The following is a 26,725-nucleotide window of genomic DNA, read 5'->3' on the forward strand; positions in this document are numbered from 1 at the left end:
AAGCAACGCATTTAAGAGATCACGCACTAGCTCTCCGTGCATAATGTGTTCTCCGTGAGATGTCAAAAACCCACGCTCTCTCCAGAGTAGCCCAAAGTCATGTGCTACTCCGAAGGCATATCGGCTGTCTGTGTATATGTTCACACATAGGCCAACACTCAGTTCGCAGGCTCTTGTTAAAGCTATCAGCTCTGCTGCCTGAGCCGATTTCTGTGGTATCCTAGCTGTTTCTACCACTGTCTTAAGTGTCGTGATCGCATAGGCTGCGGAAGTCGTACCATCTGGCAGCCTTACACACGATCCATCAACCCACAGTTCCCCATCCACATCTGGAAGTGGCACATCCTGTAAGTCGACACGACCCTTTGTCTGTTCTTCGGTCAGGAAAACACAATCGTGATGTTTTTCTTCCTGACCCACCTCGGCCGGATAGGGCAATAAAGTGGCAGGGTTCAGAGTAGCGCATCTTTTCAGTGTAATATGTGGCGCCAAAAGTGTCAGCTCATATCCTGTTAGCCGTGCACTCGTGAGGTATTGGGTCTTTGTTTGGTTTAGCAGAGCATCTACTGCGTGAGGAACTAACACCAGCAGTTTGTGCGATAACACTATTCCCTCACTCTGTCGTATGGCAACTGCTGTTGCTGCTACCGCTCGAAAACACCCAGGCAATCCTCGCGCTACAGGATCCAGAATGGCAGAGAAGTATGCACATGGTCTCTGCTTATCCCCGTGTAATTGCACTAACACTGACAACGCGCACCCATCATTCTCGTGCACGTACAATGTGAAAAGTTTCGTGTAGTCTGGTGTACCTAACACGGGTGCGGAACAAAGGGCCTGCCTCAACTGTTAAAAAGCCCTCTGACATTCATCTGTCCATTCTAGGGGCATTGGTGTAGCTTTGGACAATAACGCTAGCAAGGGTTTTATGATGTGTGAAAAACCCATGATCCACTGTCTGCAAAAGGACGTCAACCCTATGAAGGCACGTACGTCTCTCTGCGTGCGGGGGACTGGTGTGTCTAAAATCGCTTGAATTCGATTAGATGTTAATGCACGCCCCTCCTTAGACAACAGATGACCGAGGTAGGTCACCTGAGGTCTACAGTATTGAAGCTTTTTCTTCGAAACCTTATGATTGTTCTGTGCCAAAAAGGAAAGCAACACAAGTGTACTTTGTTCACATTGTGCATAAGAGTCAGCAGCAAGCAGAAGGTCATCCACGTACTGGATGAGAGCAACGCCAGACTGCAACTGAAAGGAATCTAGCTGCCTTTTCAAAGCCTGGCTGTAGATGCTAGGACTTTCAGTATAACCTTGGGGAACACGACAAAATCTATACGATTTATTATTTAGCGTAAAGCCAAACAGGTATCTGCTATCAGGATGAACAGGGATGGAAAAGAACGCATTCTTTAAATCAATTACGCTAAACGTGGTGGCCGTGGGTGGTACCAATGTAAGCAAGGTCGTAATATCGGACACCACCGGGTATTGGGGAATGACAATTTTGTTGATCTCTCGCAAGTCAATAATAAAGCAATAGACTTTGTCGTCAGTATCTCTCTTAAGAATCGGAAGAATAGGACTGTTGCAAACATTATAAGGGACCTCCTCCACAACCCCTGCAGAAATTAAATCCTGAACAATATGTGTCAATGCAATTTCACCTTCCCTCGAAATCTTATACTGTGGCACTCGTGGTAGAGGGGCCCCCTCCTTAACAGTAATGTGTATTGGTGGAATACGCATCTCTCCCACATCCGTATCTGAGGTCGCCCATAACGTGTGCGGTAGAGAGGCCAAAGCTGAAATATCTGAGATGGCGTAAAACCTGTCGGGATCAGGATAATTGTCATTCAGGATAACCCGCACTCCCTCAGGAGCGCAACGTATTGTAGCTCGAAAATATTTAAGCAAATCAATACCCAGGATATTATCCGGTGTATGGGGTGATAACAAAAATTGACCAAAACTAAAGTATTTGTCAAGACATAGTGCAAGGGGCTTGGACAATGGGCTGGGGGAGGGTGTGCCATCAAACCCTACACATGTAATCATTTCGCCAGACAGGGGAGCCCTCGGAACCAAGTTTTTCGACAAAGCGCTACGTGTAGCTCCTGTGTCAACTAGAAATTGATCAGTAAAACCCAGAATACCCGCTGTTACATATGGACCCTGCTGATCTACCGGCACTTCAACTGATTCCTTACCCCATCCTACGCAGTCCTATGCATGCACATAATCCTGATGCTCCACATTTTCACCCTCCGAAATCTGATATTGATTCCGCCTATCAAACGTGTTTCGTTAATCCTGGCCACGGCCCCTCTCCTCAACCCTTCCACGATCACTTCCGCCACCTCTCGCTCCCGTATAACCTCCTCTCGACCTTCCTCCTCCTCGACCACGCTGACTACGTTGCTCACGAAGTACCGGACAATCTTCGGCCCAATGCCCAAACTCCTTACAATAAGCACACTGATCCTCCGCTATGTCCGTACGACCATACGACGTATTCCCTCCACCTCGTCTACCTCTATCATTCCCTCTACCCTGTGTTCCCCGAACCTGCGCCAACATCACCTTCGTTTTCAATTCCTTCGCCTTTTTCTCTACACTTTCTTTAGCCTCCAATTCCTGCCGCTCATAGTACTGAGCCATAGTTAACAAAGACGCTGGGGTCGCCGTGGCCCAGGAACTTTCACTCGACTTCAATCGTTTTGCAATCTCCGGTAGGAGATTAGCCACATACTTATCTACAAACAGATGCCGACCCGTATCGTCTGTTAAAGATTGACCACTGTAATCATGGAATGCCTCCTCAAAGCGTGTAAAGAAATCTGAGACCGTTTCATCGGGTTTCTGTTTGCACGACGTTAGCATAGTCCAATCGATCTTTTTAGAGGGAACAAGCGTCTTTAATTTAATCAAGATAGCTGCCGGAAGATCTAGAATTAACTGACAAGGCTTACATGCCGGTTCCCTATCTAAATCGGCAGCATTTATTTCTTTCCATGTGCCCCCCAATATTGTTTCATCATTATTTTTACGAATCTGCCTCCACATATCAGGTGGTAAAATTAACCCAAAGAACAAATCTATATCCACAAGAGTCATCACACAAGACGAAATAGCCCCTTCCACTCCTTCATAAAATGCCGCCGGATTTTTCCGAAGATCAGGTAGAGAATTTTTCAATGCCATAACATCTGCTCTATTCCAAGGCGTGTATACCCAGTTATATCCAAAATACCCTTTCGCATCCTTTGACAATTTATCATCATCTGTACCTTCCCCTTTCGGTGGAACATACAAGGGCGCGGCTTCACGCATAGGCATAACATGCAATGCAAAACTCTTATCTGAACCCCGGAGAGAACACTCCTTAATCTGCCCATTATTCTCCGATTCGGACTCCTTTTGCCTCCTTTTCCGCTCCTCCCGCAATCTGGTTGTCTCGTCTCGCAGCTGGATCAGTTGCTTGAATAGGTCGTCAACATCTGCAAGATCAAATACACCTTTAACCAAATTCTCACGATACACTGACAACGATTTAGGTTCTAACACGTCTGAAAGTTCACGATACGCGGCAACAACTTCATCCGCCAAACTAGACAGAAAATACATTAATTCAAGATCCGACCACCCCCTTTTCTCCGCAAGCAACTCATCCTGAGAAACACATTTCTTATTCACTTTACGAGCCCAACTGCGTAAATGTGCGGACCTCTCCGTAGTAAACCTGAGAGCAGATACCCCCTTCTGTTCCGACTTATCCTGTCCATCATCCTCCGAATCTGCAGCTGGTGCCGTCGGCGAAACGTACGGAGGCGGTGACCGATCTAACAATGAAAAATCATCAATGTCATTATTAAGGACAGGATAAAGCGGTCGGCGAATAGGAAATTGACCAGTCGTTTGCAATTTACGCTCCCGTTCCTCCCTCTCTTTCTTCTCCTGAGCCTCCTTTTCCTCAAGCTGTAAAGCCTTATCCCGAGCAGCCTTGCGCTGCTCTTTGTCCGCCAAGGCAACTTCACGCTTCATACGCTCACGCACCGCTTTCTCCCACATTCGCACACAATCAAACATGTTTTGTCTATACCTGCGTTGAAACAAACATTGCTCTACAAACTGTACTTTACGTAAATCGAATGACCCATGTAGAGGCCATTGCAATTCAGGATCGGCCTTTGTGTACTTATGCCATAATTTACTGTACATAATAGGGGGAAGGCCAAGTTTGATGTACATCTCACGATTTGGTGTTCCCTCTGGGGGAGCCGGCTGTGCTTCCGCTAACCTAATTGTGGTACCCTCTCCAAGACAGCACATCCCTCGGAGTGTGCTGAAAACAGGCATGTTCAAAAAGTATCACAAAAGCGTGACACCGTACAAAATGGCACTTACAGTACTTCACACAACTGTGCCGCTCAGAGGAAAAAAACAAAGTTAGAGAAACATCTCTACATGCCTGCCTATGTGAAGTGCACTACACATATAAGTTCAAAGATCACAAAATCACAATGTTAGCTAACTCAAATCAAAACGTAAATCGTAGGACTTCGGCAAGCGTCCGAGGACTACCTTACCGATCACAAATCATAGAACTTCAGTAAGCGTCCGAAGACTACCTTACCGAACACAAATCTTACCCAAATTCTCAAATGTCCAGATTCCAACTGCCAAGGTCTTGTAAGCCAAATCAGCCAAACGGCACTTTCTCAGCAACGCAGACACTCGAGAACTCAGTCGGAGACCGGCGCCACCTGGAAGGTCAGATCGGAAGGAAAGGAAGAAACACCGTGGCAGCCAAGACTCGGGTCACTCGTGGCAGCGCGCGTCCATGGCGAGTTTCCCAGCCTTCGTCACGACCTCTCCTTCGGGCATCCGAGTCGCCGATGAGTCCCTTCGTGGTCGCCAATTTGAAGTAATCCGGGTTCCCAAGGCCTACATGCTCCGAAGATAACCCACTTACACTCAAGAACTGTTGGCACGGAAACTGTAAAAGGCAAAGAACAAGTTTATTAAGACCCCATGGGGTGGTGGTACACTCAAACAACACCCTTCGGTAATGCAAGAGGTATCACACCGAACACCGGTGTGACCCCGATTTATATACAGTTTTGGGGCAATAAAAGATAGGCGGCACAAGTTAGAACACATTTTAAGGACATATATGGTCATGTTTTGGAATACTGCCAGCTCATTGGAGGGGGCACAACTCCGCTGGTCAGTTTGGCGCACATTCCTAAGGGCTTACTGGTCAGTTGGAACTGCGCATGTGCAGCTTGACCAGTACTAAAAATAGCCTGTTGCTGGGCAGACTGAAGTGGTCAGTGGAACGGACAACGGACTAAAGGGCACGCCGGCCACGAGGCCGCTTATGGTCTAAGATGGCCGCCGCAACATTCAAAATGGCGTTTTCATATATAGCCAAGTTAAAGGAGGACAACGTGTAGGTTCAGCTAATCGCTAACGCGGCCATGCCAATTACGACACCTCTATGGATAGAAGTTGCTAGACTCTGTCGCTTGAGAGACAAATGTTGGTTTTCCATGGACATAGAGGCACTTGGAGCCCGCCCATTGCTTACCTTTGGTTGGCTTTCCTTTGGTTGGCTTTCCTTGTCACTTTCATTTGCCTGCCCCTTAGTTTGGTCCCAAATTCTCAACCTTTTGGTTGCAACCCCCCCCCCCCCCCCCAATCCCCCCCAACCCATGGAGTATTGCTTCTTTGACATTTGTGTAGTCGCTTTGTGTCTGTGCTCAATGATAATGAACTACATTTTACTTTAAGCGCTCACAGAGTGCATGTGTTTTAGACTTGTCTCCCTCATGTACTTCTCTCCCCCTTGTGCTACCAGTCCCTGCCCCATACCTGTTGCGCTTGCCCGTTTACTTTGTAGGAAGGTAGATACCTGACTATGGTTACCCCCAACTTTTTTGCCTGGTGTTTTGCTGGTTTTCCGACTTAGTTGGCCTGGGGCCCTGCCAATCAGGACCCCAGGCCTACTGCTCTCTCTCTAAAATGGATTCCATGTCCCTTAGATACATTTCCAATTGGTACTGGGCCACCTTATCAGACCCTGTAACTCCGGGCATAGGTGTACCCAGGGCCTACCAGGGGCTGAAGCATGTATTGTGCCACCCCTGGATGGCCATCTAAATCTGACACAACTGGCTGCACGACAGCGGGGGCAAGGTGGTGTAATCACCCTTTGCTTTAGATATAGTATACCTATATCTAACCCTAAAAATGGACACACAGATTCCTATCAGTCACTCCTATGGCAGGCCTTGACAATCCTGAAGGCAGAGTGCTTGGAATCGTGTGAAATGGTGCTCTGGCATGAGCTGAGCCCGTTTGCAGCTTGCGGAACCAAGTCCTAATAGCTGTTCCATGATAACGCATACCATATACTCTTAAGTGCATTATAATCCTCGCGGTTAAATGCTATCTTTGGTATTGCTTTATCAAAACATGTCGAGTAAGGTGTCATACGAATTGGAATACTAACCCCTCGCCAACACTGGCGACTGGGTTAGCATTCCACCCTTCTAGAGGGACACGACATGTATGTAACTGTGAACCCCGGTTAAAGTTAACTGAAGCCTCCGCTCCACAAAATGGATGCTGCCACCACAGACACAAGTCTGACCTCCTGCTGCTGGGAGTCCTTCCAGCGAGGAGAGCTTGGACAAAGGGTTTCCTGTCCGGGGCGGTGCTAGCACCATCCCAGACAGGGTTTTGTGTATCCGGGGTAGGCAGGGCTTTACAGGAAGGTGACTGCAAGTGGCACCCCGATGCTCACTTCGCATCTGCCGGCTAGAACCAGTTCCAGGGGCACACCAGCCCCTGGCCTGGGGAAAGTCCGGCATGGGAGAGGGGTGTAACCACCCCCCTTCCTGGTCCCACCCCTAGGGCAGGACCTAGTCGCGTACCCACCCCTTTCTTTAGGATAAAGGCAGGAGCGGGGACCCTTCCAAATTAGATCATCTTTGAATCAAGAAACTACTTTCTACGAAAGGAACTCTCGACTTCTTCTCAAGATTTCTCCCTTGTGGCTAAGGAGTAGTCACCCTGCATCCGCAGGCACCATCTAAGAACTCTGCGGTTTGCTGCACGTCCTTCCTCAGGAATCCGACCGACCAGCACGACGAGCCCCGGCTTCCCTGGCACCTCTGACCTCCACCTACCTCTACAACTAAGCTGAGAACCGTAGGTGCGACGAGACCTCGAGGGACCGGCCATCATCAGAACTGCACGACTTCTATCCAGCACGACCGCCGAGGGATCCTCTGGTGAGTGCTTTGGGGTCCGAGAAGCCCCGACCCTGAGCAGCTTCAGCACCGAAGTCCAGCCTCCCAGCATCTCCACGATCTGCGTGGGGCCCTTCTGCTTTTTGGCTGCTCACCGCGTTGTTTGGCTACTAGCCCGCTGGCTTGTGGCCTTCTTAACGACGCCCGACGACATCACTGCTGCTGGTCTGGTTGCTCCAGACTGGCCCTTGCTCCCTTCCAAAAGAGGAGCAACCCGGACCCTCCTGGTCCACTCCAGACGCCATTTTAGGTCCACCGCGTGGGCTTGAATTTGCCAAGACTTGTTGCCCCAATCCTGGGTCCAGCGACGTCGACAGCATCATCCATCGTGGGACAGCTCGCACCTCCATCCTGGTCGCCGACAACGCCTCCTGGTCCGTGAGACTGCAGAGCCCAGCGTCGCCCACTCACCTAGTCAAGGTGACTACCATCCGGTGCCCTCCTGGTGCCACCTGACTACTGGCTAGTAGTCACGAACTTGGTCCCCTCTGCTTTCAGGTGTCATCCATCTTCGATCCAGGCTTGGATCACTTGAACTATCTTCACTGGTCGCCTGCCAGCAACTCCTTTTCTTCAGGCTCCTGGTTCATCTACGAGGATTCCCGACGTCTTTTGAGACATATGCAGCTGCAGCCCCTGGGCTAGGTAACTTCGGCATTTCGGTGCCCCAGCATAACCTCACTATCCAAGGGTCAGGATCCACTGTCGTTTTCGACCTACCTTATCGGGTTCGCCCGAGAACACTAACTTTGCCTTTACTAGCTCCCATAGACTTTGTCCCGCATCCGGCGTGAGAGTGCACACTCTGCACCCGAGTCCCCTAGGCCTCCTACTAGTAATCTGAAGGTTCAGTAACGTAGTCCTAGCGATTCCAAAGCCTATTAGTACAGTACTTACCTGCTAGTAATTTCGCATTCCACTTTTAGAGTATATGGTTATTCGTGCCCCTCGGGCATTTGTGTAAATTGTGCAACTTAAAGTATTTTCGTAAGAGTTTTGTTGTGTGCTTAGTACCCTGTCCTCATAAAGAGTACAGGGCTGTTGTGATCTAAATAAATACACTGTTTATTTTCATAACACTTGTGTGGTGTCCTTTCACTTGGTGTTCAAGGGGTATATGTGATGGTATAACAGCTGGCTTAACACGCCCTCTAGAGTTTAGCCCGAAGACCTCTCGTATCCACGCTACTAGGATAGCTGGTCTATAAGGTTGACTTACAACCAATCACCATAAGGGTTGTTTGGACTGATACAAAGTGCTCACTAGAATAGTGAACTTTATATATCAGGCCAACTTCTCACATACTTCTCCATATTGTATCTGCTCTGCATCCGCTGTTTGTTGCTGCCTTGTTCTGGTGCCCTTCCCCCATGTTGCTTACATCCCTGTTGCTTCCACCCCCCACACCAGCTTTAAAGATGTTTTTTTTTAAATACTTTTGTTTTGCTTTTAGTTACTGATCCTACTTGGATTGATGACTAAAATTAAAAAAAAGTGGCCCTATCACATTGTAGGTAGGCAAATGCGTGTGTGCACATACAAGATGATGCAGGTGACGGCTCAAACATTTGTTTTTGTTTTACTTGGCCATGCTGCACAACGTCGAGGATGTTGTGCAGCGTGGCTAAAAAACATTGGCAAAGCGAGTACGTCACAAAGGTGAGATCTTGTGGCTTTGTCAACGCTTGATTTATATGTGAGGCAGCGTAGTGCCAGGAGCTATTTTAAACGCTAAGGAATCTGCCCTCATCTTATTTCCTGGTCACACGAGAATATTTATAACACAAAAGGGAATAAAAAGGTGATATTGACTTTTTTCTTCAATACATTGTCATACCAAAATGCAGTTGCAGGGCGATGGATTAGTAACGGGGTATGTTTTATTAAATGTTAATTTTTTTTCATATAGGATAATCGCCATGTGTGGTGATTATTACATTGGAGGTCGACGTTTTTCTTCACTGTCGGATCTGATAGGCTATTACAGTCACGTCTCTTGTTTGCTAAAAGGCGAGAAGCTTCTTCACCCTGTACCACCACCTGAGGTAAATAATGCAAACCTGATGTTGACTAGTACCAAATAGATACTGTTAAGCATTATTTGTTTTGTAATTGTACATGCGGATTTGGATGCTTCGTCCTCTAATTTTAAATCTCAGTGAAAAGGATTTCGCTAGTAGCTTGTTTGCTATCAGTGCATGAGCTTTTAAGCTTTGACCAGGGCTGACTATTATTTTACCACAGGAACGTTTTCAGACATTGCCTCTTCTCTTTATCTGTTGTTCATAATCTGTCTCGAATCCATTCTGAGCTTTGGGTTTTTGAACTTTTTAAAAACTTTTTTAGCTTGTTCCCATTTAGCCCACAATGATTTATTTTCATTTATCAAAACAATGTTCTAAACCTAATAGAATACCTTTTTTAACAAAACCCCCGCAAAGTGGTGGTAATGATTGCTATTCCTTATTCAGTGATGCTCCATTCATTGAGCTCCAAATGAGAGGGGCCCTGACAGGATCCACTGCGATTTAATCCTTTGACCTCCAAGTTACACATAGAGTTCTACAGTTGATGTGTTTGTCCACAGAAATAACCCTGTGAATTTCTACAATTTTCTTTAGATTTGTCCTCTGTGGAGTTGTTTGAAGCTGATCCCAAAAATTACCTTTTGCATGCAATCAAGAAAAATCTCACAACTTTATTGTTCATGAGAAGAAGTACATATACCACTTAGCATAAGTTTAAAAAGCAGTCCGCTATGCTGGCATTGCATTAGAGGTACAGAACAAAACTCAGAAACCCACCTTGCAGTTTATGCCGCAGTGAGTTAACGGTCATATCAGCAGCAGTATGCAGAATACCCCCCTCCTAACCTCTGTGGTGAAAATTGATAATTTTTCTTCGTCAGCAAATTTCTTTGCAATTTTATTTAGGGAGAATATAGCGTTGAAGGCATTACAATGCTTTAGAGTGAGAACCATTACACAAAATGATACAGAAAGATAACAAAACTACACCAAGAAGTAGATTAGGCAGATAAATTAGAGGGATTATCAGCAGAGAGCAATTAAACCACAGAATGAAAATGTCTCTGAAACAGGAGAACTTTCATTTCCCCAGAATTGGATTTTTCATACATTTACATTCTTGAATCGTTCTGGTCATCGACATGGGAGTCCCACTATAATACAAAACAAAAACAGTAGTTCCATATATAAAATATAACTCTAACACTGTAAAAATAACTTTAAATATCCCATTCACAAAAAGACCACACCCGGGGAGGATAATATCCTTCACAGTTCTTCTGCAAGTTGTGTAAAAAAAGTCCCCGGTTCCAGCTCTATCAATTCACTGATACGTGGTATTTGCAACGTTTTACTTAAGGCACTGTCTGATGTCTACAAAAAAGGCCATTTAAAATTTTGGGGAACCTGTTTCATAAAGAGGCTTTGTTCTGAGGGCCTTGATAAAGAATATATTTATTGCATTTATCCTAACCAGGAAGCCAAAATTTGTAAAATGTCTTGAACTTTCTAACCCAAAACTCTCAAAGGACCGAGAGGGATGACTTTCTCAGCTCCATCAGTCCGAATCCAAAGGATCCATCCTTTTAGGAGAAATCTGATGATGCCTCAAAATAAAACAGAAACACCATATGAGAGATGTCTTGATTTTCCAAAAGCACACAGGCCATCATGTACCTTTAAAGAACCCCAAAAATGGTTCAGATGAAAAATAGAGATGACCATCCTCTAGCTGATGAAAGAATTATAATTGGAAAACTGATACACTTGAGAAGTAATTTTTTCAATATCCTAATTACGGAATGTTTTTTTTTTATTTTAAACCTTTTTTATTGATAACACAAGCAGCCAATAGTTAATAAAAAAAAAGAAAAACAAAAGAAGTATAAACAAAAATGCATTTGATCAGTACATATTATCTTTTGAATTTCTTCGTAATACAGAGAGTAATACATAAAAAGAAAAGAAGAAAAAAGACATCAAATAATCAGAGCAGATTCATATATCAACTAAAAGACAAATAATAACATATCAAGGTGGACAAAACCCTTAATTAAATCAATTCATATTTGAACAAGTAAAAAGACATCCCCCATATTCTGTCAATTTTCTTAAGTGCTTTATCACCCCTTTTCCTAGCTAAAGATAATTCCATATCATATATCTCCTTCACCAAAAACCACCATTCGTTCACATGAGGTGGTTGGTCCGAGATCCATGCCCTTGCAATAACCAATCTTGCGCATGATAACAAAATAAAAACAACATCTCGAAATGTGGAAATAGTAGGTTGGATACCAAGAAGAATCATTTCAGGTCGTAATGATGTGTCAATTAATAATTTCTGTTTCAGAATGTTTTCTAAGCTCTCCCAGAATGAAACCAAAACCGGACATGAAACAATCATGTGTTCCAGATCAGCAGCCTGTAGTTGACATTTTGGGCATTTCATACGATCATTGTGAACATTATTAGAAGACCATTTACAAAATTGTTGCGGGGTGTAATAAAGCTGACAGATGGTCTTATAAGCTTGGAGTTTTAAACTGGTTGAATGGACTAAAGTATCAATATTATTTAAAAATGAAAAAATGTTTGATGAAATACCGGTCGTAAATTTTAAGGTCCATTTCTGAGCCAATTTAGGGCAATCATCTATCTTATATTGACTGAAACATTTATACCCTAGGCTGATCATAGCTTTGTTCTTACCGCCTCCTCCATACATACATATCCAAAAATCTGAATCTAAGATCTTTTTAAGCTTTAGTTTTCCGATAAGAAAATCTCGGATTTGTATGTATTTAAAGTACGCATGCCCCGGTAGTTTATATAGTATCCTAAGTGTTTCAAACTCTAACAAGCCAGAGGAGCCGTATAAATCGCCCAGTTTAGTTATGCCTAAATTGGACCAGATCCTACACCCCAAGTCATTAAAAATACCTGGTAAACCCAAATTGTTCCAGAGAGTTAAATCAGGGTGAAAAATTGACGTTTTGTTGAGTACCAGTATTATATTCCATATATTTATTATACGGAATGAGCTCAAATTCAGCTACACTCGCACTCTGTCCCCCTGTATTTGTAAACGAGGTCCAACAGGTCCTTGAAGCTGTGTACATGTGTTACTGAACGACTTCTAAGAGGATTTAATGATATGTTCCTACATTATAAAAAAATGGTTAGTTAAAAAAAATCATTTTATTGAACAAACCAACATATAAACAACCCATAGTTGCACTTAATAATGATTCTTTACATCATCATCAGTTCCAGGTCAAACATACAATATTACACATCACAAGAGGGTGGAATCGCTGCTCCCTCAGTTGGTTTGCGCTGTTCTACTGTTGGGCTCCTTCAACTGTGCCTATGCGTATCAAAGATCTATATTTATCCCATGGACACCATATCTTCTCCCATTTTTTGGGGCACCCCCTGCTCTGGTAGACAGATTTTTCAGCCAGGCAGCACCAGTCTAGATCCTGCTTCCAGTTGATGAGTCCTGCAGGCCCGTGCCCACCGAAGTCTGGTTATGTTGCGCTTCGCCATGCCAGTGCTAGCCATGTTTTTGTGTGAGATGGCCATCTGATTTCGCCTGTGATGCCCACAAGTGCCAACGAGCGTCCAGGGGTATTTATGTACCTAGCACTTCAGATATCACTCCAGTAATGTGAGTCCAATATCTTTGTATTGCAGGGCATTCCCAAATAATGTGGAAGTAAGTGCCTATCTCGCCTCATGTCCTCATGCAGTGATCCGAGTCTTACCAGCCAAGTCTGTGATGGAGCATCCGTGGGGTGTAGGATCTATGCAGGACTCGCAACTGAACCAGTCTAAATCTTGCCTGTATGGCAAAATCCCTAGGGCTCTGAATTGCTTCTTGCCACTCATCATCCTCTAAATCCCAGGTCAGTTTCCCAGTCGGCTCTGAGGGAGAGGAGGGGATCTGGGAGCATGGGATTGAGTAATAGTCAGTCCTCTAGGGGAGAGCACTCCGGTATGGTAACTCCTTCTGATATGTAGCGGCGTATAGCATGTCTGAATTGTATGTAGCAAAAGTGTTCCGTATCGGCCAGTTGATATTTAGTCTTAAGTTCTTCAAAGGTTAGCATTTTCCCACCCGCCATGTGTCTCCAATAGTGTCTAGGCCTATCAAGCTCCAATTACAGAATCCCTGCAGGCGCCCTACGTCGCCCAGTCATTAATGGATAGTTAAAGTGCTTGAATGATGTGTTTGGAATTGGATAGCCCTGATGATGTCTGTTGATGAAACACATGTTGTCTATACCACACAACTGAATAGTTGGCTAGACCAAAGCAACAGAATGGATATTGCGAAGCAACTTAATAAAGAATAATCAGGGTATTGACAGGGTTTGGATCCTTTGTACATGGACTACAATGTGTACTGTGTGCTTAAGGGCATCAGTTTAATTTAAAACCCTTTTGATTTATATGGAGTATATATAAGAAGCAACCAGCACGTGTTTTGTAAACCTGGACTTTTTCAAGGCTCCAAAACCATATACCTCAATTACGTTTTGGAATGTTTGAACCTATTCAGTGTACATACCCAACCTTGTTTTAGTGTGCCATCAATCATAGAGATGCAACAAAGAAACAATGTTCTGAGAGGTAAGAGTCAGTAGACAATTAAAACATGCATGCACATAGCATTACTTGGAAAGAAATAAGGAGAATACTCGCTGTTATGACAAAAGATAGTTACTCATCTTTATATTGTAACATTAGTTCCATGGTAGGATGTATACAGTTGAAGACAGCACTGCATAAATTGAATTGGTGACAACCATATAAAACTTGGTGCATAAAAGTGTACAAAGTGCAAGTGGCGCGCAAGTGAAAGTGAACAGCGTTGGTGGCGCACTGTGCATAAGGTGCAAATTATTTACAGTGAGTGGCTCAGAGGCGCATGTGACCGTGTGATATCACAGTAGGCAAGGTTCTTTAAATTAATTGTAGAGCCACAAGGGAGAAGTGCGCCTATTGTTTAGGCTGTTAGGTCGACGGCGTTTCGATCCGGGTTAGTTCGGATCGTCATCAGGACTTGGTTGTCTGAGTTGGGGAGTGCTGGAGTGGGATCCGGATAATGCGAATCCTCTTTTTAGCTAGTGTCCTCGAAAAGGAGGCCATGGCAACTTATGGAACCCCAATCAAGGATCGTCTGCGGGCTGCAGGAGGGCACTTAATTAATCTGTGCCCCGGTCGGCCGTGTGGTTCAGCCGTTTTCAAGTGCGTACGCTGAGTTAATCGGCGTGCGCAGCGCTTCTGTGTAGGAAGACGCCGAAGTTGCCACAGCCTCCTTTTAGAGGACACTAGCTTCGAGGGTAGTATGTGATGAAAGGGGCATTTAATGTAGCCTTCAATGTCTTTTTCTGCGTCATAGGGTGCTCCTCGTATCCTTATGTTAGATCAATGTGACCTGTCTTTGAGATCCTCCAGGTGGACCTGAAGGTCCATGTTCTGGTCTACGAGTTCCAGAATTTCTCTCTGAAATAAGTCCAACTCCTCCTGCGTCACCGGCACCTTCCAATGAGGATACCGTAGTCCCAATTCATGAATGTCTCATTGCATATCTTTAAGATCTTTTGAAGTATCTTCCCATAGACAAGCAATGTCATGTCGGAAATAGATCCTACATAAAAGTTTTGGTGAGCAGAGCCCTGTGGTAGCCTTTGTGGGAAGGGGTTGCGACTATCTCCTCCATCAGCAAACTCCTCCATGTGCATTTCCTGTTTTTCATTGTCCGCCTTATCTTTGGGAGTCTTTATTGTGCTTGTGGGAGGCCATCATTTCTTGAGATGATCAGCAAGGCTTGCTCTTCAGCCTCAGGCGATCGAGTATGACCTCACTCGTGCTCTTGCAGCTGGAGGCTCACACACATCCCTTCTCTATAAAGCTGGTCTTCAGGGTGCAGTTGTGTTGTAATGGCTATAACTACTCTTCGTGTGGATTTTAGACAAAGGCTGACCATAATGCAAACTGGTCTAAACTCCGTGAGTGTTTGTGGGGAAAACAATCTCAGGCCTGGGCCCTGTCTCTGACACCTCAGAAAGGTTGATCATGGCTTTGTGTTGTCTACAGGAAGGCCCTATGTAGTGTACACTTGTGTATGCCCACCGGTACAGTACGCGGTCTGCTCTCTTACAGTATTTGTCCTGGCCACTGATGGCTACAGCAGGCAGTGGCAAGTTTGTCTATATGGTCAGTTCATGCCTCTGCCTGCACGCAAGTCTCCTCAGCTGGCTCTGCTCAATTTGGCCTGCTGTAGTGCTTGTTTTAGTTCACTCACCAGGGTAGGTCTCAGTCTCTTTTAAATTAAACCTGGCTGCTGTGTAATCGCAGGGACATCTGGGGAGAGTCCATTTCTGCTTTTGTGCAAGCCGGGGCCAGCCTACTCCCATTCTCGGCTAGCAGGTGGCATACATCTTCTCTCCGCTCAGCTCACGTTGATCTAATGTCTCGGCTGTACCCAGAAGCCAGTGAACAGCTCCACTGCATCTTGATGCTCTTTTCATGATTAGGGTATCCTCTGCCTCTGGTGCCACAATCATTTACGGGCTGGGGACACGCTTTCTCCTGAGTCTGCCATAGAGCGGGAGGAAGAAACTTTCTCTGTCGCCATCTTGGCCACACCCCAATTGTATTTATTTTGAATAGTTTTGGTGTATAAGCGAAGTCCAAGGCCGAGGTGGAGCAATTCTTGTCTGTAAAAAATGGTAGTAGCAGAGTTCATCTTGGGTGTTGGAAACCTGTATTCATCTTGGATCTCTGCAAAGCTCTTTCTTCTCTAGTCGAAACACTGACTCTGTGTGGTGTCCCACCTATCAGTAAAGAATATGGTCCAGAGAGGAATGCCTCCTGCTACAGAACCATGTCATTGGGGGTGGGGGTGGGTTGGGGGGGATGTAGTCAACCCTTCTATCACACATAGATTCTGATTAAGCTCCTTGAAACCAGAGGTGATAGATAATTCCCAACTTGCTAAAAAATAACTTTTAAGGAGAACTGGAAATTGTCAATGAAGGTCAAAATAAAGGTAAAGGGTATAAGGATTAGTGGGAGATGAAGCCCTTACATACATGCACACATGCACACATACATACATACATGCATACATTTATTTATTGCTGTTGAAGGGTGGTCTGTTCCCACTAATTACCCCCAGAGGACCACCTTTATTGTAGACTCATCCAGCATTAACCCATTAGGCATGCACATTTGAATTATAGAAGCTCCTATAAGTGTGTAATTTTGAGTAGAAAGTGTTGACGTTTAAATATACTGTTGCTCACAATATAATTAGAATCTGATCTGTGTTTCAATTATGTTGCGGCAACACAGCAGTGTTTGGTGACTCTGCTTTTGAATGTAGCCTGCATCCATTTTTGCATATCTAGCTGTTTCACTGTGTGCTTATTTTTTATTTAACTGTCTGAAAGTTGGTCTTCATCTACAATTAACTGATTATGACCCTCATCCTTTTTTTGTCTTTTCTATTTTTGTTTATTCTTAGCCAGTAGAAGATCGACAGAGAGTGCGAGCCATTTTGCCATATACTAAAGTACCAGAGACCGATGAGATAAGGTACTGGTTACTAAATTACAGCACAAATTATACATGTGTTTCATATATAATGTTAATCATACATATTAATATCACAAAATATGTAGTAAATTGTGTTTTTATGAATTCATGTTCCCTCTATTTTGGGATTTTTGTTCAAATAAAAAAAATAAAAATTACAGCACAAATTATACATGTGTTTCATATATAATGTTAATCATACATATTAATATCACAAAATATGTAGTAAATTGTGTTTTTATGAATTCATGTTCCCTCTATTTTGGGATTTTTGTTCAAATAAAAAAAATAAAAAGGGGGAGTGGCTATCAGCCGTGTAAGATGGCCACTGCTGCCTAGAGCTCTGTGAGCCCGGGTGATTTCCCCGATTAATCCGTCAACTAATCCTGAATCCACAGGATGGCACACAGTGGAATGCTGACCCGCCACGCTCCCGACGTGGTTTGAATCGCTCCGGAGTGCTGTGAGTGGTGTGGAGACGGAGCGCGATCGGCAGCGGACACGGGGCCTGTGGGCAGAGCTGTGACCGGGACCTCGAGTGAATCTAGAACCCAAAGGCAGGTGAGCGGAGGAAGACCCGGAGGCGGCGGGGGACCGGCGTAGTTGCAGCGGACCCACCGCCTGCATAACACCCTTTGCGCACCACAGTGCAAATACAATATAAAGCCCGCGACTAATCTCCCAGTGCTGGGGGAGGCAGAAAGGACGCGGCTCGCGAGCGCTGGACAGTGCGGAAAGCACATGCAGAGCCTACACGGGCCCAACACCCGAAACTACAGTGTGCGCAGGGGGCATTACAAGAGACTGAGGTGTAGCCCACCAACAGCAATTCAATACTTCTCGGCGAGTGCTCCTCCCTCCCCCCCTTCCCCCCCGCAGCGTACAGAGGCAAGCACGGAAAGACTCTCCTCGCCGCCCTGCGATATCGCTGAGGGACACAACTTGCGGCGGGAATGATAGCACACCGCTCACTGGGCTGGCGTGAACGGAGGGAAACCTGGAAGGCTGCGAGTGCAGGTAATCAAACGACGGGCAACAGCGACGTCTACCGCCCATGCAAGGCAGCAACATAACTGGGTGTGATAGCCGCAATGGGGGGCAGAGGCCCAAGAACTCAGTCAACCGATAGGTTGGATAAAAAAGCATACTTCAAGAACACTGAGTGCTTGCAAAAGGAAGGGGCGCACGCTACTGGCCTGGTTACAGGTAAATCAAACGCTCCAGATGAAGTCACCCTTAAAGATGTGATGGCGGCTTTAAACAAGGTGCAATCCTCCATTGGCTTGATATCAACAGACCTCTCCCTGATAAGGGCGGACTTTTCCAAAATGACTGGATAGGCTGGTGAAGGTGGAAAAGACTACGGCTGACCTCACCACTAACACAACTACTTTACAACGGCAAGTGAAGCGCCTAGAAGCGGACAATAAACTGATCTTGGCAAAACTGGACGACCAAGAAGGGCGTTCGAGGCGCAACAATGTACGCCTAGTGGGAGTGCCGGAGAAGGCGGGCGGGCCAGCACTGGACCTATTTGTAGAAGACCTTATCAAGACCCAACTGCAGCCCCGGGGACTGTCCAGTTTTTTCTCGGTGGAAAGGGCGCATCGGGTGCCAGGCCGCGCCCAGGGGCTCCCCCTCGACCTATACTAGTGCGGATTTTCAACTTTCGCGACCGCGCGCCTAGAAGCGGACAATAAACTGATCTTGGCAAAACTGGACGACCAAGAAGGGCGTTCGAGACGCAACAATGTACGCCTAGTGGGAGTGCCGGAGAAGGCGGGCGGGCCAGCACTGGACCTATTTGTAGAAGACCTTATCAAGACCCAACTGCAGCCCCGGGGACTGTCCAGTTTTTTCCTCGGTGGAAAGGGCGCATCGGGTGCCAGGCCGCGCCCAGGGGCTCCCCCTCGACCTATACTAGTGCAGATTTTCAACTTTCGCGACCGCGACGCCATCCTGCAGGCAGCAAGAATCGCACCCCCAATATGGATCGATAATGGAGTGGTTCCGTTCTATCCGGATTACACGGCGGAGGTCACCAAGCAAAGACGTAGTTTTATGGAGGTGAAAAAGGAACTGCGCACAAGAGAACTCAAATACTCCATGCTTTTCCCGGCAAAACTACGAGTAGAAGCAGAGGGGAAGGCATGTTTTTTTTTGCTACACCCGAGGACGCACAGGAATGGTTGGATGGATGGCGAACTGCTCCAGAGCACGTGGTAAGAACCAGGAACGTAGACTGACCGACTCGCAACTGTCCGGGACCAGAGAGCAAAGCGAAATTGAGGACTGACTTCACACGGAACTCCAGTCATTGAGGTTGGGTAGCCTCTCATGTGCGCTGTAAACCTACCACTTTAAACAGCTCCTCTAATGATATTCAATCGGTAATGCTCACTTTCCCCTCTAAATTAAGATTTGTCATTATTAATGTCTATTCGTGGCCAGCAAGCCTGGCGCAGGAATCCAAAACCCTTGAGGAACTAAACTTTTTTTATTCCGATGGTGCCACTCAACTCGAGACTGATAGTCGGGGGAGACTTAAATTGTCACTTTGAACCCCTTCTAGGCACCTACGATCTGATCATTAATGAGGAGGACTTACAGTGGGCCATCCCTGATCCACAAGCCCATCCAGTTAAGACATGGTCTCCTCTAGTACTCCAAATTAATGCTATCCTCTTAAACCACTCCCTGAGGGCTTGTAACAGTCGCACACCTTCGGATAGGCTGGGCAAACCCACATTTAACAGAACCGGCCAGGCCTCTCTTATAGATTACATTTTGGTAGAGTGTAGGTCATGTTATAGGGTTTTGGACTTCGAGGTAATCTCAAATGCCGATAGTGACCATAATGCCCTGATATTATCCCTGAAGGTCCCGGATTCAGGTATTCTCCCTGCTATCAGGTCTCCCTTGGATGTTAGGCTAACCCTCACCAGTAACAGGAGAAGAATTAAGTGGGGGGTAATTAAACAAACACCGGAGAAGCTGGGAACATTATATGAAATGGTTATACCAACTTTGCAGGAACTCTGCAGCGATCCTGTTAATTGGGATAATCCAGCCCTTATCCAGTTGGTCGCAACACTCCACAAGAAGCTGACCGATCACTTAGCCGACATTCTAAACCGGATTGGCCGCCCAAAAAAAACTTACATTGTAACCCACATGTGGTTCAATGAAAGCTGCCGTAAGGCCAAACGTGCGCTACTAGCGGCCATTTAAGGGAAAACAAGCCTCTAACTAAAACCATGAGGGCTCAATACAAAGAAGCCGTTTGTAGTGCTTAACTGTCCTGGGAAGAAAATAAATGGACAGACATTATAAAACTGCCCTTTTGAGCCGGGACATAAAAACATTTTGGGCCATAGTCCGAACTGGTAGTAATGAGGGTAATCTTTTGGGTGAACCAAATATACCAGCAGATTTGCGGGCTGACCATTTTCGGGCACTGTATGCAATAGATTTTGATCAGGACACATACCCTTGTCCAGAGAGCAGTTGCGTAGAGGACCTACCTGTTTTAGTTTCCAGACAGTTCACTGAGGTGGGTAATGGGATAACTCTACGTGAGGTCATTTCAGCGATAGAAAATTTACCAGCAGGAAAAGAACCCGGTTTAGATAAGTTGCCAGGGAATCTATTTCGGGAGGAACCAACTATCTGGGGTCCATATTTGTGGGTGCTATTTAGTTCTATCGTGAACGGCATGCCTATCCCCGATACCTGGACAGGGTCAGAAATCATCCCAATTTTCAAAAAGGGCTCCCCACTACTCCCTGCAAACTATACACTGATCAGTTTGATCGTTGTCACACAAAAACTCTTTGCATGGGTAATATTAGATCGGATACAGGGTTGGCTGGAAGTGAATGACATCAGCCCCTATCAAGCCGGATTCAGGAAAAATACCTCTACTGTGGACCAAATATTTAGATTCCAACTAATTTCTTGGAAGACTGTATCAATAGAGGGTGACAGCCTCTATCTGATCTTTGTGGACCTGAAAATGGCTTTTGATATGGTGCCCAGAACCAAACTCTGGGGGGGTCCTAAGCGATGTAGGGATTCCTACTTATTTGTTCAACCTGCTCCTCAAGCTGCACAATGCCACCTATGCCCAAGTAAGATGTGGAAGGGGGGGAGAATTAACCAACAGGCTCCCAGTTGACAGAGGTGTGAGACAGGGCTGCGTGCTTGCACCAACCCTGTTCTCCCTCTTTGTCAACGCACTCATCCCACTACTTACAGAGGTTGAGGATAATGACGCCCCCAAGTTAGCAAACCTAAAGGTTCCAGCATTGATGTTTGCTCTGACGATACTCTTTTGTTGTCCAAGTCGCCGATGGGTATCCAGAGGATATTGGACAGGTTTGCCTTATCCTGTAATAACAGGGGTCTGGTGATTAACCCCACCAAAACCAAGTTCATGATAGTCAATCCGCCTAAGAAAACACGCCCTAACCCTCAATTAAATGATAGCATAGGAAAGGGTTTCTGTGTTTGACTATCTAGGCGTCAACCTTACAGAAGACCTGGAGTGGGCGACCCAGATAGCCAAAGCCAAGCTTAAGTTAGCCCAGATCGCTGGGGGCATAGCTAAAATGGCAAGGGAATCGACAACTAAACCCATTGGTCCGCGATGGAGATGTATAGGGCGCAAGCGAGGGGAGCTAAGTTGTATGGGGCGGAACTTTGGGGGCACTGTTCTCCCGCTTCTTTAACAGCAGTGGAGAATAGCTTCCTTAGACAAATTGTGGGATTTCCAGCTAGTACCCCGCTAATACTCTTGCGGCTAGATCTTGGCATTGCCCCGATTGAAGATGAGGTCGCTCTAAGACCCCTAACCTTTTGGCGCAGGTTGTGGGCGACCCCTGAATTAGCAACATTGCTAGCAGAAACCAAAGAGCTATTATCCTACCCTGGGCTATTGAAAAAAGTTCCTTGGTTTGCACATGTAAAGCGCGAAAGTGTAAGGTTAGGCAAACCAACTCTGTGGAGTAGTCCAGTGGAGATTAGCCGTTTGGTTCCCCGAGCTTTATTACCAAGGATCTATCAAACCCAAATGTTTGAGGCCATCCTGTCAAATCCGAAACTAGGTGCCTTAACGACTCAGTTCCTCGCTGTGAAGCACAACTAAAACTTGAATCCTTCTTGGACGATATTCTACCACAAGTAGCAAGGAAATTGTATGTGCAGTTCAGATATAGTACCTTACCCCTACGGGCTTTTACAGGGAAATGGACTGTGCAGTCTGAACTTGGGTGCCCAGCGTGTAATAGCTAAGAGGAGTCTGAACTTCATGTTTTATTTTTCTGCCCGGGTACCAGGCAGCAAGGCGGTGTTGGCTTATACAACTCTGCTGGAACGTGGGGTTTGAGCATTGTAGGGAGGCTTTTCGAGTTTTAAAGTATGACACCTCCAAGCCCATTGTTTTTGCTGTTTCTCGATTTTTAAACACAATGGGGCTTCCTTGAAAAGGAAAAACAATTAAAAATTGCCAATCAAATTGCACTATTAAGATAAGTGTCTGGTATGTGACTATCATATTGTCTGGTATGGAATACAGGGATACAGTTTTTTTTCTCCTTTTTTAAAAAAGTTTTTATATGAATGTGTTTTAACATAATCTGGTAGTTTTAATTATTTTTGTGAAATATTGCTGTTATCTCTTCTCCACTGAGCATACTCAGACTAAATGAATTGATTTGCTCCTGGTATTTATGCTCATGCAATGTGTTTTTCTCCCTTTCCTCTGCTACGTCTACGCTGTATTGTCTTGGTGAAATTGTTACGCTTTTATGTGCTGGTAACTAATTTCTTCTAGAATTTGATGTCTTTGCATTGTTTGGTCCGCTCAATTTTTATATTCACTGTTTTTCTGTTTTTGTATACTTTTATGGTCCTAGTGACCGAAATAAAGGTTTTTGAACGAACGGAGCATGTTTATGCTGTGGAGTTGTGATCCACTATAGTAAGTAGTGCACCTCAGTGCTGGAGTGAGAAATGTGTACCACTAACTAATGACAAAATGAACCAACCAAAGCTCTTTAATATTAGGTTTTCACTGATCTTTAATGTGAAGGTTTTTAACGTGCATGATTCAACTGCAACCTAAAATTAATGTCTTGATGATTATTACAGCTTCCTGAAAGGAGACATGTTTATTGTGCATAATGAATTGGAAGATGGTTGGATGTGGGTTACCAATTTACGAACAGATGAGCAAGGACTTATTGTTGATGACCTGGTGGAAGTAGTGGTAAGTAACGTTTTATTATTAATTGTGAAGAACACATGCAAATGCAGCAAGAAGTGGGCACAAACATGTTGAATTGCGTAAAAATGATTATGTACTGATATTATAGAGTGGAGTCTAGATACACATTTTTTTTTAACTTTGTTCATACATGAGAGCAAACCTGAGTAAAAGATGGCTTTGTACAATTGGTGAGAATGCCTTTGAGGTTCTTATTTTGGGTCTTGAATTTATTGGAGGATTAGGGTAACTTTTATTGTTGCAGGCATTTTCTAGGCCCATTGCTCCTGCAGATGTATCTGATAATGCAAGTGTACGTGAGGTAACTTAGGGTGGCCAAAGGGATGTTGTTGATAGTTACATTAGTGATATTGAGCTGTGGCAAGGAAGAGTTCACGCTGTTGAATGAATAGACCTCTCAAACCTTCTCCTCCTTACCTGTAGAATAACTTCATGATTCACAGTGTTTCAGGTGTAGCCACAGAGTGATTTAACATGGGTGGCATTTTAGAAGAGTTAGGTGTCTCTAGTCAAGGATGCATGACCTGTTTGGACTGAATCACCCTAGACCATATTGCAGAGACATATGTATTCTTTTCCTTCTAGAGAAAGCAGACTATGCAAATGTTTTCAAATTTGTCCTTTGCTTCTGTTTATATCTTGGGTACTGAAGGTCAGTAAGACTTGTAGTTTCTATTAAAGTTTCTTGTTTGTGAGGAAGAAGGCATGTGAATTGACGCTGATCCTGGACCCCAGGGAACTCAGTAGGTTCCTCAGAAAACAGTCCTTTTGGAGGGTCACCTTGCAAGAGGTTCTTCTGTTGCAGCAGGGAGGTAAATTCCTCAGCTCCCGGGACCTACTGGACACCTGCTTCCACTTTTGTGACACTCAGTGTTTGAAACTTTGTAGTAGTATAGAATTACCAGGTCAGAGCCCTCCCTTTTGACCTGAAATCCACCCACAGCTATTCACGAACTATGCCACCCGTAGAATTATTTTGTTAAGGACATGGCCACTAGGTATTTCCACAACTGGACGATTGTCGTGTGAAGGCTGCTTCAGTAGAGGAAGCATAGACTCCTTCACAGCATGCAGCCATCTTTTTCATCGGCTGGGCCCAGACAGTTAAAGTTTGAAAATTGTCCACAGATCCAGGTACACAACTCCAATTCCCCATGCTCTAATTACTATATACTTTTACAGATTCCAGCACGGGTTGCCTATTTATCGTAATCTTTTCTTGTTGTGCCTTTGTTTGAAAGCAAGGTCTGTATGGAATGACAGAAGTGTTGATCATTTTTATTCAGATTTAACAACTGATGTTCTTAATATTTGTAGGTGAATGTGTAACCATTTGACCACAAACTGTGCTGATAAACATGTGCAGCTTTATTTTCTTCCTCTTAAGTTTATATTTATTTAGTTTTGTGCATGGAATGCACATCTATGCTGTGGTGGTGTGGTCCACTATAGTATGTTTAACGCCTTAGCTGCGGATGTTATTTCGGCGCAGTGCTGGGCGTTCTAAAGAGTGGGCGGGGCTGTGTCGGCCGTTGAACTTTTGCAACACCAGCCAGGTAGTGCTCCGAACGTTCGGCGGCCGAGGGCAGAGGTGAACAGAACAGATAACTTTATGTTTGAGGCATGTGGGCTGCTGAATTCATATCTTTGCATAGATCGCCGCCTAGTGTTGGGTCCGGATGATAGCACCTTGTTGTCTTGGAAGAGTCTTCGAAGTATCACGAGATAGGTGACTCCTCTCTTGGACTACAGTGCGCATGGGCATCCACTCCATCCTCAGATTGTTTTTGTCCGCCATTGTATTCGGATGTTATTTCCTCTACTCAAAATCTGAATCGAAACTGACTGCTTTCTAAGGCCAAAAGGCCTTCGAACTCGACGGTATTGTTCTCGCTCGGTACCTTCTCGACTCCATCCAACTTTCATCTCGATCCGGTCGTCGACGCAGGCTGTTGGGCCTTATCGACGCCACGTGCGACTTCCGTCGATGGAAAGGAGTCCATTCAAAAGGTGCCCACAATGCCACTCAAAGTTCCCTCATACTGACAAACATACAGTATGCAACAAGTGTTTGTCACCTGAACACTAGGAAGAAGATTGCCAGGCGTGTGCCCAATTTCGATTCAAGAAAACAATCCGGAATCGACGAGCGGCCAGGCGAGAAATGCGGAAGTCGGCACCGGAACCGGAGAATATCTTCGAGGACAACCAAGATTTCCCCGAAGCCGCCGACTCTGATATCGAGATCGTGACTGCTGAGGACCAATCGGGCTCCGATGACCAGATCACGCCGGGGCAAACTGTTAGTACTCAGCCCCCCACTCCACTCCGCCCAATAGAGAAGGCTCCGCTCGAAGCATTGCCGAAAGGCCTTAGCCCAGATCGAGATATTCCTTCGGAGACCCCACCATCGGTTCCAAAGAAGAAACACACGCCTTCCAGTAGCCCGGGTCCAAAAAAAGACATCGATCCAAAAACAGTTCCCCAGCCAAAGGTCGTCGAACCGAAAATACTGGTCGAACCAAAGGGCGCAGACCCAAAGAAGGTGGTCCAACCAAGGGTCATCGACTCGAAAATCAAGGTCGTCGATCCAAAGGGCGCACACCCGAAGAAGGTTGTCGACCCCAAACAGCCCTCTGCACCAAAAACGTTGGCACCGAAGACTGTTGTCGAGCCCAAAAAGCTCTTGACGCCTAAAAGCTCGGCACCGAAGAACGTCGTCGAGCCCAAAAAACCATTGGAACCACAAACATCGGTACCGAAGAAGATCGCCAAGCCTCACAAGGTAGTCGATCCGAAAGAAACAGACGAGCCAAAAAAGGCTGCCGATCACACAAAGAAGATAATCGAACCGAAAAAACAACTTGCTTCGGTAAAAAAAGTACAGAAACAGCGGTCGATCCAAAACCCCTCGCCGACCCTAAAAAGGGCGCCGAGCCAAAAAACGACTTAAAAAATACAGAAGGTATCGAACCTAAGTAGGCTACCAAACCAAAAATCGTCTGTCGAGCCCAAAGAAGCTCCAACACCGAAGGCCTTAGAGCCACAGACTCCAAAGAAAGTCCATAAACCAAAGCCTTCGACGCCAAAGCCACGGACTGTTGAGGAAGAACTATTCCATCCAGATCCAGTGACTGAAGAGCAAGCCAAATTATATATTGACCCGGAAACAAGACACGTGGTAGTTTACCACCGAAAGAAGAGACCTTTTCCACAAGACACTCCTTCTCCTGTCCCTCCAAAGAAAAAAGACTTTAGTACATCTCCCTGAAGACCTTTCACTCCTCCTCCTTTTCTTCCAAATATGCCTTTTGTACCTTACTCTCCCACACATTCAGATTACAGTGAGGGAGAGGAGATGGGGGGGAAAATCCTAATTACACTTAAGAATGACCAGGGGATCCTGATCCACAAGATAATACATGGGATGACCAAAATGATACTGATGATCAACAGCCCATCCCAGATCTTTCCCCAT

The 26,725-nt window shown here is 45.4% G+C and overlaps 1 protein-coding gene across 2 annotated transcripts in view; it reads left to right on the forward strand.

The window, feature by feature from the left end:
• The window catches only part of RASA1 (RAS p21 protein activator 1), a 926,777-nt gene that overhangs the window by 81,927 nt on the left and 818,125 nt on the right, over window positions 1–26,725 (forward strand). For both annotated transcript variants that reach the window (XM_086960862.1, XM_086960861.1), the window contains exons 3-5: window positions 9,233–9,368; window positions 16,891–16,961; window positions 23,112–23,229. In XM_086960862.1, the coding sequence (XP_086816988.1) occupies window positions 9,233–9,368; window positions 16,891–16,961; window positions 23,112–23,229 (325 nt within the window). The remainder of the gene's footprint in view (window positions 1–9,232; window positions 9,369–16,890; window positions 16,962–23,111; window positions 23,230–26,725) is intronic.

The sequence above is a fragment of the Lissotriton vulgaris genome, chromosome 3_1 (genome assembly GCF_964263255.1).
Source record: "Lissotriton vulgaris chromosome 3_1, aLisVul1.2, whole genome shotgun sequence".
Classification (NCBI taxonomy): Eukaryota; Metazoa; Chordata; class Amphibia; order Caudata; family Salamandridae; genus Lissotriton; species Lissotriton vulgaris.